The 12,296-nt window shown below is 32.8% G+C and overlaps 1 protein-coding gene across 3 annotated transcripts; it reads right to left on the bottom strand.

Annotated features, from left to right (window-relative positions):
- Positions 1 to 6,828: 6,828 nt before the first annotated feature.
- LOC137821941 (uncharacterized) lies at positions 6,829 to 8,569 on the bottom strand. 3 transcript variants are annotated; one of them, XM_068626758.2, is made up of 2 exons: positions 8,454 to 8,543; positions 6,829 to 8,321 (listed from the first exon to the last, which is right to left on the bottom strand). In XM_068626758.2, exon 2 carries the CDS (start codon positions 8,122 to 8,124, stop codon positions 7,183 to 7,185), a length of 942 nt encoding a protein of 313 aa, XP_068482859.1. In that variant the 5' UTR covers positions 8,125 to 8,321; positions 8,454 to 8,543; the 3' UTR covers positions 6,829 to 7,182. The 3 variants fall into 3 exon arrangements, with proteins under 3 accessions (XP_068482859.1, XP_068482860.1, XP_068482858.1); XM_068626759.2 differs by having other exon boundaries at positions 6,829 to 8,151; positions 8,454 to 8,521; XM_068626757.2 differs by having other exon boundaries at positions 6,829 to 8,569.
- Positions 8,570 to 12,296: the final 3,727 nt, after the last annotated feature.

Genomic DNA, 12,296 nt, shown 5'->3' on the forward strand with positions numbered 1-12,296 from the left:
ATTCCTCTCAGGCTAATAGATAAATAGCCTCAAAACAAATTCTCTCTATATGGGTTAAACACTTACACCCAATAGAAGAAATAGAGAGTATATGAAAGGAGAGAGGAAGCAAGTGTATGTTTTTGTTTTGTGTCTTACATTGCTTGAAGGAAACCACTATATATAGTGGTTCTATGAGACAACAATAATAAAAAACAATTAATTGAGAATGGTAAGTAACCTCCCTTGATAACAATTTATTGTAAACAGTAAGTAACCTCCCTTTGATTTCTTTGGATATGCTCCTTCAATTATGCCAAGAAAACGACAAAGGTGAGTCATATCCCACAAATCTCCACCTTGACTTGCCTTTGACTGGAACACACTCTCTCGCCATAAAGCCTTGATGAAGTATGGATAATACCAGCTCAATTCAGGCAATGATCGAACTTAGCCGGTGGAAGTGGATTGGTCAACATGTCTGCATGATTTTCAGCCGTATGAATTTTTTCAACAATTATATCTCCCGTATCAACAATGTCTCGGATAAAATGGTGTTTAATTTCAATGTGCTTGGTCCTTGAGTGATACTTGTTGTTCCTGGTTAAGTGGACATCACTTTGACTATCACAAAATATAACAAGAACATCTTGTTGAAGGCCAAGTTCACTTACCAAGCCTCGAAGCCATATAGCCTCTTTCATACCTTTTGTAGCAGTGATATATTCTGCTTCAGTGGTGGACAAAGTCGCAATGGCTTGAAGTGAAGAATATCAGCTGATAGCAGAACCACATAGTGATGTGAGTTGATTTTAGGATTGTTCATATAGATGACACTTTAGATTTATGATTGAGATTTTAAGACAATTAAAAAGTGAAAACCTAAGAAAAATCCTCACTGGACATTAACTTAACCAAGTGGTTAAGTAGATGTGAAGATTCATTTCACAAAAGCAAAAGGAAAAATACAATTATATGGTGAAGATGATGACAAGATATGGTGTGGAATTACATAAGGAAAACAAGAGTAACATGTAACAATCGAATAGACATAAGGAAGCAAAATAAGAACATGTTTATGAATAGAATGAAATGATAATGGAAGGAAAAGGAAACTTATGAGAAATGGAATTTGAGAATGGTTGCACGCCACTTGGATGGTGAAATGACTCCAAGATAAGTGAAGGATGCCGCCACTTGAGAGTTCTCAATAACTCACAAGATAAGACTAAGAGGACAAACCTCACTAATCATTCACACACAAAAATGTGTAGAGTAACTTTTCTCTATTTCATTCAACTTGTAAAATACACTATGTAGGCTTCCTATTTATAGGTGAAGAAGCCTTGGAGAACAAGCTAAAGGGGTAGGATAGGAAAAGGGAAAAAATGAGTAGACTTAGGGTTTGACTAAGTCAATCCCGCATCCTAGGCTTGTCCTTCTAGAAACTAGGTCAAAATGCCTTCAAATGGGCTAAGAACAAGTTAAAATGCTACCCACACCCCTTATTATGCTAAAGGTACCTTATTCTAGCTTATATTTGCTATTTGGACCCCCAAAGTGAGCCCAATTATTTATAACATATTTGTAATCATTAAAAAGACCAGTAGGAAGAACTTTAGATGCTTTGGTCTTTGTCCAATTCTCCCTCTGGTGAGGTCTCTACTTTGAGATGACTTCTCTTTGTGTACTTTATCATCCTTGGTCATCTCCTTGTGGGCTTGGTTTGCATCACATAGGGTAAAAATGTAGGCTAAAAGTGACCTTCTCCGATCTAAATCACCACCATAGTCAGCACCAACATAGCCAACTGCTCCTTTGGGATCGGCTTTATGTTGGTCAAATACCAAACCAAGAGCTGGAGAACCTTTCAGATAACAAAGTATCCATTTAACGGCTTTCTAGTGTGCCTTGCCTGGATTATGCATGAACCTGCTAATAATGCTAACAACATAAGCTAAATCAGGTCTAATACATACCATAACATACATGAGACTTCCAATTGCATTTGAATACGGGACATATAACTTGCGCCTTTTGTCCTCATCTGATTTTGGACACTGATCTGATGACAACTTGAAGTGGGCGACAAGTGGAGTATTAACAACTTTGCAATCTTGCATTCCAAATTTTTCAAACATCTTAAGAACATACTTCTTTTGTGATAGAAAAAGTTTTCTAGCTTGACGATCTCTGTTGATCTCCATTCCTAAAATTTTCTTGGCATGACCTAAGTTCTTCATATGAAATTCACTACTAAGTTGAGCCTTTAACTTGTTAACTCTTGCGGCAATCAACATGTCATCAACATATAACAACAAGTATATAAATGACCCATCGAATGTCTTTTAAAAATAGACACAATTATCATAGCTACTTCTGGAGCAGCCATGTCCAACCATGAAAGAATCAAACCTCTTATACCATTGTCTTGGTGATTGCTTCAAGCCGTAGAGAGATTTCTTCATATGACATACATGGTCCTCCTTTATAGGAACAACGAATCCCTCAGTCTGCTGGATGTAAATCTCTTCCTCAAGATTACCATGAAGAAAAACAGTTTTCACGTCTAATTGTTCCAGCTCCAAATCATACAAGGCAACTAAAGCAAGTAATACACGTATTGAAGTATGACGAACAACAAGAGAAAATATTTCATTAAAGTCAATACCTTCCTCTTGATCAAAACCTCTTACAACAAATCTTTTTTTGTTCCTTGTACTCTCAACATCAGGGATCCCTTCTTTTCTCTTAAAGATCCACTTGCAACTATGACTCGTTTTCCTTATGGTAACTTCACCAATTCCCATGTTTCGTTTTTTAGAAGACTCTTAACTTCTTCTTGCATAGCAGCAATCCACTTTGTTGAGTCGTCACTAAAGATAGCTTCAGAGTAATTATTGGGTTCACCTTCTTCACCCATCTCTTGTGCAATAAACTTCTTAGCACGAGGTTCTAATTTTCCCTTGTTTACATGAGAATAAGCAGGGCAACCAAATATTTCAATATTAGAATAATCAACAGGGTTACCTGACCAAACTTCTTCTGGAATGTTGCAATCAATTGATTTGTTAGGAGGGCGATTTATCAGATAACATGTCGTTGAAACCGCTTCAGTCCAAAAAGATTTTCTCAAACCAAAATGGGAGAGCATGCAACAAACTCTCTCCATGATAGTTCTATTCATCCTTTCTGCAACCCCGTTCTGTTGTGGAGTCCTTGGGATGGTGAGGTGTCTGGAAATGCCTTCCTTCTTGCAGAAATCATTGAATTCATTCGAACAAAACTCAAGGTCATTGTCTGTCCTTAGCCTCTTTATCTTCTTGCCAGTTTGATTCTCAATCAATAGTTTCCACTCTTTAAAAGTGAAAAATGCTTCATTCTTATGTTTGAGAAAATAAACCCAAAGTTTTCGTGAGAAATCATCAATAATTGTCATTATATAACGACATTTACCTATGGAGGGAACTTTTGACGGACCCCAAAGATCCAAATGAATATAATCCAAAGTACATTTGGTTCTGTGTATGGCTTTAGAAAAACTAACCTTCTTCTATTTACCAAAAATGCAATGTTCGCATAAATCAACCTTTCCAGTACATTGGTTACCAAGGTGACCCTTCTTCTTGAGGATTAGAATTCCTTTCTCACTCATGTGGTCTAATCTCATATGCCACAACTTGGTGTTATCTTTGTTGGGTGAAGCAACAACTGCAAAACTTGTAATTGTTGAACCCTGCAGCACATACAAACTATCACATCGAATTGCCTTTAGTAACACAAGAGCTCCTTTAGACACTTTTAAAACTCCACCTTCAGCTGAGTATCTACGCCCATGAGATTCAAGGGTGTTTAAGGAAATGAGATTCCGTTTCAACTCAGGGACATATCTGACACCTATTAAAGTTCTAACAATTTCATCATGTGTCTTGATTTTGATTGTTCCTTCACCAAAAACTTTGCATTGAGCATCGTTTCCCATCAAAATAAGACCATCATAAACTGGTTCATATGTGGTAAACCAATCTCTATTGTGAGACATGTGAAAAGTACAACTAGAACCAAGAATCCATTCATTTTTAGACCCTTGTTCAGTGTTGGAAGCTACAAAACAATCCCCATCAGATTCAGTTTCAACAATACTGGCTTCGACAGATTTTTCTGGTTGTTTACCATTTCCCTTATCTTCTCTATCTTGCTTATTTTTTCCTGCCTCTAGATTTTGACCTAGATTTATATTTATTATTCCTACATTTCTCTTGGTTTCTCCCTCTAACTACTAATCCTTCACCAGAACTTCCGGAATGAATTTCAGTATCAAATTTTTCTTTGGCTAGTAAATTAGTCTTGACATCATTAAAGCTTAAGGTAAGATAATTACCGTATAACATAATTTCTTTGAATTGTCGATACGAGGGTGGTAGAGAAACAATAAGTAGAACGACTTTATCCTCATCATCAATTTTAACATTCAAATTTTCCAAATCAATTATGATGAAATTAAATTCATCAAGGTGAGATTGAATGGGAGTACCTTCAAAGTGTAAAGAGTCGCTCCTTTAACCGGAGTTTGTTTGTAAGACTTTTGGTCATGTATAGAGACTCCAATTTACTCCATATGTCTGTTGCAGTTTTCTCGTTGATGACCTCACGCAACACCTCACGGGACAAGCATAACTGGATTGCAGACAATGCCTTTTCATCCATCTCATCCCACTGCTCCTCCGTCATAGTGGTTGACCTCGTCATTTTACATGCCAGAATTTTCTTTAAAACATTATGGGTGAGAACAACTAACATTTGGACTTGCCAGATAGCAAAACTGATTTTACCATCAAATTTCTCAATATCGAAACTTGACATTATTGAACAACAAATCCTAGTTGAATTATCAAAAAGCTCTGATACATATTTGTAGGGATATCGTGTGTTGAAGCGTGATAATTTCAACCAAAGATTATGACAAATTAAAGTAACAAGAAAAATGAAAATGATACCATAATTTTTAGGTGGAAAATCCCTTTAAATAGAGGTAAAAAAAAATCGGCGAGAGAGTCAAGACTTCCACTATAATGGTATTGGGAGTACAATCAATTCATCTCAGGAAATAGATAAATATCCCCAAAATAAATTCTCTCTATATGGGTTAAACACTTACACCTTAGAGAAGAAATATAAAGTATGTGAAAGGAGAGAGGAAGAAAGTGTATGTTGTTGTTTTGTTGTGTGTTACATTACTTGAAAGAAATCAATATATATAGTGATTATAGGAGACAACAATAATAAAAAACAATTAATTGATAATGATAACAATTAATGATAAATCAATCCCCTATAAATAATGTAAATAATACTTACATGTAAATAACAGGATGATAAGAAAATTAAGTAACGAAAATATAACAGAAGTAAATATTGATAATAACAACACAATAAGAAAAATTCTTTGAAATATTTAAGATCCTCGGCAAATGTTCCTGAAAATTTTAGAAATTTAATTATAGAAAAGGCAATTTAGACATGAAATTTATAATTTCCAAACGATGAAAATAAAATAAAATAGAATTTATTTATTTTTTATTAAAATATTAGTTTCAAATATAATAGGAATTGCTAACTTATTTTATAGATTTAGACAAATTACTTTCATTGCAAGTTATTTTGTTCAAGTAGAGTTAGTCAGTGAACCAATCAATAAAGGATAATAGATTAAAAAAATATTGGTTCCAAACAAAAAAGACGTGAAGAAAAGTTGTGAATATAAAATTAACTTGACCAAACGTATAATGAACTAAACAAAAGGTTTTATAAAAAAATAAATGATAAAAATTCCAAGAACATATTAATATAGAAAAAGAAATTCGGAATTACTTAAAACTATTTATAGTTATAGTCAAGCATCTTTTTAAAAATAATCTTACTTTTTATGAGACAAATGAAAAATATATTTTTTCATAAATTATTTTTGACTATCTTAATTTGAGGGTTTAGGAGACCAGAGAAATTGGTTCCTATTATATAGGTACGTATAAGGGTTGAACCACCCCTTAAATGATTCCTGTTATTCAATCCTATTGCTGATAAAAAAGGATGAAAAATATATTAAAGTTAAAGAATTTGTGCCATCGTATCTCCATCTAAAAAATTAGATAGTTTTGAGACAATCAACTTCCATATTAGGCCTAACTTTAGTGACATAAACTTATCAACAACTAACTAGTTTCAATCATATATCTCATTATCAGTTTATCCCTCAAGTGTTTTAAATGTATTTCTTTAATAATAGGCATAGTTTAAACAAACTATTTCCATGCTTTTTATAATAAAACTTGGAGTGACAATACTTTTGATTTATACAGAACAAAAAAATGTTTTATCAGAAGAATAAAAGCAAAAAATTAACAATTAGGAGCTTAAGAATGAAAACCTCATGGTCAAAACCAGTTGACCACTATGCTGCAAATAAGGAGATAACTTTTTTTCAGATAAACTGAATCACATTGAAGATTCTTGCAAAGCACCATTAAATTATCAGAGAGAGAAACATGCAAAACCAGCTAAGTTTTTTCTTCATCAAACCCGGTGAAGGAACTGCAAAACTGAAGAAGGAAGTATGCTACTAATCCATAGCATCCTCTCAGAAACACTTCTCATCTCAAGTAACCATACAAACTACAAAGCTAAAAGTTCGATCCCATGCATCTCCACTTTAACCTTTTCTTTTGCTATTTTTTGGCAGATGATTGTTGGTATTTGAAGTGTCAGACTAACTGAGTTATCATGTTGTATAGTGATATTTCACATGAATCTTTCATATATATAAAAAAAACACAGAGCTAAAATATTATATATCCTACAATGCTATCCAGAAGCTGTCATTCAACATATTCCCTAGCTAAATATCTGAGATACATTGTTAAATTGCTAACACTTTGCCTCCAACTTGACATCCTAGTAGCAAGGAAAAATGAAACATGGACCCAGATATTTTCTAAATTTCACAAAAGTTGAAATACACGGATGAGAAATGCATCTTCATCACAAAGGCAACAACAAAACATGCTATTGCATACTACTAGGTTAGGCAAAACATTGGATGTTATTATTCTAAAGAATTTGTGCTAAACTTCTCGTGCTTCAATCATTTATAACGCACCAGATAATTGAATTTAGACAGCAAGCTTGAACCAGAGAAATCTGTACTCATGAGTTAACCATTTGAGAACTGCACCATGCTGCACCAACCTCCTCTTTTCCTCGAACACTGACTTTTTCCTGGTACAGCTTTAATAGTTGACGTGATTCCTCCTTAAAACATGTCACAAACTTCTCAAGAAACACCTTTTCAGAAACCCAAAACGGGGTAAGAAAGCTGGTACTGTTGTTCCTCAAGCCCTTAGCAAGTAAATGCTGAACAACACGAGCCCTTGGAACAAGTGTCTTCTCCATACTCAACCCGAAAATCTTTGGACCTCGAACAAGGTCCAAAGCATCCCAACCCAACTGATTGACCCAAAGGTTCATAACAACATTTATTTTTTCAATGGAGGTCAACATGCAGTGAGGGTGCCTCCTAAATGCTTCAGAAAAGGCTTCATCAGACCAACCCCATTTCTTGAAGGTATCAACTTTCTCCTTCCACATGGAAGGACTCGTTCTTTTCAAGGCCATCATTGCTACAGCAAAAGTTGTTTTTGAAGGATCAAACCCCAAATCCTTTACTTCCTTCACCAACTTAACCATATCATTTGAGATAAACACCTCTTTACTACGGTTCCCAAGCAATCTTGCAATGTTTGATTCTCTCACTCCATTCTCTTGCAGCAATCTGATGTTGCGTGCTAGACGATCCCCGTATGAGAAAAATGAATTACCAAAGATACAACCAACAGTCTTTGCATCAGATTGCAAGAATTTATATATCAATTCATAGGTTGGAACTATATGATTCTTCAAGCTTGGACCCAGTATTCCAGGGTTCTTACTCACTTGGTCAACAATTTCAGAGCTAGAAACACCCTTTGAGAGTAAAAAATCAAACTTTGGCAATACCCTTTTGCAGGGGTCACAGGAAAGCAACCATGGTACCTTTCTAACCATTTGATTAATTTGGGAATTAGAGAAACCGCGATTTCTGAAGAACATGATCACTGACTCGGGCTTTTCTGGGGTCTGGAAACAAATATTGTAGGAGTTAGAGATTTTGGAAGCAGAATCAGGGGAGAACCCAAAGTTGTCAGTGAGATAGGATACCGCAAATGAGCGTGATTTTGAAGTGGTTGTGAAGAAACGCAGAGAAAAGGGCAATGGGTAGTTTTGGATAAAAGGGTAACATGATGTTGCTGTGGAAGTGACACATTTCAAGCAGAGGAGTTTATTGAACATGGTGATGAGGTGAAAAAGACTAAGATTTTCAAATTGAAGAAAATTCCTGAAATTTGAAAGAGCAAAGGATTGAAGAACAATGATGTTACCTTAGCTTGGTACTGAGCTCCCTCCTATTTTTCTGATAGGGTTCCATTCAATTTCTGATTTCAAAAACACTGAGAGAGACAACGTAAAACCTTTGTAAAGACCTAGAAAAGAAAAATAATAATAATAATAATAATAATCGCACAAACGAATTAGAATATAAAAATACATTTTTCTTTACAAATAACTTAGGTGTTTCTTCTGCACCCAAACAAATCCTCAATCCCATCATTTTTTTTGAAAACACTATTTAACTTCTTTTAAAAATGATTTTTAAATTAGTCTATGGAACATACTTTTCGAAACACAACATTTTATAAATTCCAGATTTACCATTCTATAAATTAAAAAAATATGTTTCGAAAAAAATATTTCAAAATAATTTTTTGTCATCCAAATTTCATATTTCAATTCGGTTACAGAACCTCTATTCCATAAATAACTTTTGTTTATGGAACTCTATTCCAGAGTCAACTAAAATTAAATTAGGCTGGTATTTTAAAAAAAAATGTATGGTGCAGAAAGAAAAATGTGGGTACAGGAAGAAATACCCACTAGCTTAAGGGATCCAAGTAAAGTACCCAATTCTAAATAAAAATAACTACAACTAATTTTAGATAGTTTTTTCCTGCACCTCTACATTTTTCTTCCTGCACCCCCATAATGTTATGCAAAGATTAAACTGTCCCTATTATTTTTTAAAAATCCTAAAATGCACTTGAACTGTATTTATTTTTTTGCATTATGGATTATGGAATCCAGAAAAATTTCAGATTGACACTTCTGGAAAAATTTCGGATCCACCAATCAGTAATTCAAAATATGCATTTCACATTAAAAAATTCATCATTCAAAAAAAAACATTCCAGATCCACCAATCCGTAACAGAAATATGTATTCCGGATTTAGAAATCCATAATTATTAAAAAAAACATTCTGGATCCACCAATTCGTAACAAAATTAGGTTTCTGGATTCAATAATTTGAAAATCAATAATTTATGCAAAAATTGCTTTCGAAACACCCCCTCATCCGGAAAAAGAAAATGATTCAGTTCCGAATTGATGAATCCGTAGCACACTCCCAGATCCCTATTTTCGGTAACCACGATGCCCTTTTTCAAATAAAAGATCAAGGCCAGTTTCAGAATTTAGAAAGTTGTGAGAGTGCAGGAAGAAGAAGCCCTAATTTTGCACTGATTAAAAGTGTTAATTACGTGTATTTTATTTTTCTTTTTCACTTCCTAACTTATGTTTAATTATAGTTATTAAATACGATACTAAAGTTTAAGTATGAAAAATATTTTTAAAATAATATTAAATTATAGTGAACTAATTAAATTTTTCTCCGATTGTACTTGTTCTTAGAGGACCTTAGAAACAATTAATTTATTTTCCTCTCCCTCTCAGTTTCTCGATCTCTTATTGATGACTTGAGTTTTCAGTTACTAGATCAGCTAGTTTGGACTCTTTATTATATGAGCTTGAGCTTGCTCTCAGTTACTCAATTTAGGTCAACATACAAAGTGCTCGGATAATAAAGTCAGAATTAGTGATTATCAGATAAAAACAACTTTACTAACCTGTTAAACATATCATCTATTTATAGTGGTTGTTATTAAATTTTAATTTGATTGATTTTTTTACTTTCCACACATTACAATTACTAAATATATGTTTAGTTTTTTTTTATCTATTCAAGCTTAACCATAAACATGAACTTTAGTTATTTTTTTCTTTTATTCTTATAGGAGTAGAAGAGTTTAATTTGTGCTCGTGTTTGGAATTAATTCTTTACTATTTTTGTGTCTTTTAATGCATAGAAATCTCATTGTAACTAATGTAGAAGTAAACATAAGAAAGATTTTGGTTAAACTTCTTCATAAATAGCTTTAAGAAAAAACTAATTTCCCAATAAATTAAAAATAAGGCGCCTATAGATTAAATTATAAAAGATTTATATAATTTCTCTAAAAAAAATATTTGTACATATACTATAATAAATCTCATTTAATTCTTTTATTCTTATTATTTTCTTTCATAAATATTTATGAAAAAAAAACTCATGAAAACATATTTATAATACATATTTAATTTACTTCGAACCAAATCACACGTGAATTAATAACACATGCAAACTCAAACTAATTTGAATACCATTCCTTCTTCATATTCAAAACATAAATCTAACACTTCAAACATCAACCAATCAAAAATCTGTTTTATTCAATTAATCACTATTGGTTACATGAAAAGTATTGATAACAACCATGTGAAGCTGATCTTTTTTACTAACAAGTATTGAATGAAATGTACATGAAAATAATTAATTGATAATTTTAAAAAACAATATTATTAAAAAAAATAAATTAAAATACAAGTATTTCAAACTGTTAATAGTTGAATTGATGAAAGTACTTAACAATTAGTAGTGCCATGAAAAGATATTCTGATGGAAGTTCTGCATAATTCCCCTTATGTTATGGCACTGCAAGCATTCAGATTCCCCCAGCTTACTAATAATCTCACTAAAATTCATCTTCACTAAACTTGTTCAAGCATCAATCACTGTACAGATTTTACATCCAGGTTACAAGCTCAAGTGAGCTTTCATGGAATTTGAAGGTCTTTTCGAACAACACATAAGAACCAAAACATGATTTGTGAAAATAGTTCCAAAACAGAAGCAGCAAAGGAACTACATAACTAGTGCATGTACTAGTCTAAGCATATGATTGCACTTTTATTGTAAGTAATGGCCCAGTGCATAAGGCTCTCAACATTGTGTGAGTTTGGAGAGTCAAATGTATGAGCAGAGGGGCTGTTTCTTTACCAAAACTTGATATGTGAAATTAAATCCAAAACTGAAGCAACAGACTATAAGAACTTAAGTTATAACTCAACTCAACATATAAACCATGTAAAGTTAGAAAGTAAATTCTTATAGTTTGATGTATCATGGCATAAACACATAGTTTGATGTATCATGGCATAAACACAGACATTGATACGAACACGAAGATACATATACTCTCTAGAATGTAAAATTTGAAAACACGGATTTATATATTATATAAACATGAATTATATAAATAATAAAAATTTATGTAAATAAGTATGTTTCAGTTTTTTTTCTTTTCAGAAAGATATTTCTCATGACTGATTTAAAATGATGTGTTTCTTCTTTTTATAATCATAATAAAATTTTATACAATGAGTTTAAGTTTTTAGAAAATTAATGTATTTTTTCATTTTAAAATACTATTAGAACTGTGCTAGAATTGTCAAAAATTGAACAAATAATTTTTGAATTTGACATTTTACCGATACATGTTCTACAAGTATCGGTGTCCGACACAAACATACCATTTAAGAAACGTGTCCAAGCCTCATCCAACACTTCAATATTCACTAATCTTGTTCATCAAACTACAAAAGTAAAGAGTTCTACCGAACCTACAATGCAGTAACCAGAAGAAATCAACATATTCCCAGCTAAACATTACAGAAACACATGTTCAATCACTCAAACTTTGTCTTCAATTGACATTCCAGCAGAAATGAACAAATGAAACATGGACCTTCACACTTTTTAAATATCACAACGGTTAAGGACCTCTGATTTATATCTTTGTCTATCTCCCTAAGCCCTAGACAAAAAACACAATATTTCAAGTAACAAGCAAACCTAAAAATTGCAATTGACTAGAAATGAGCTAAAGGACCCTCCAGAATGCAAATTTAGAACACTGGGGTAGTGAATTCACATTCTTGCGAAACGAACAAGAAAAGCATGCATATGTTAACTAGGTTACATATAAAGAAGATTTTGTCTTTAATCGGCAA

The sequence above is a fragment of the Phaseolus vulgaris genome, chromosome 9, assembly GCF_051622355.1.
Source record: "Phaseolus vulgaris cultivar YP4 chromosome 9, ASM5162235v1, whole genome shotgun sequence".
NCBI lineage: Eukaryota > Viridiplantae > Streptophyta > Magnoliopsida > Fabales > Fabaceae > Phaseolus > Phaseolus vulgaris.

What these genes read in the sequence shown, in the direction of transcription:
- LOC137821941 (XM_068626757.2), bottom strand. Translation starts at nt 8,364, where the DNA reads ATGTTCAATAAACTCCTCTGCTTGAAATGTGTCACTTCCACAGCAACA.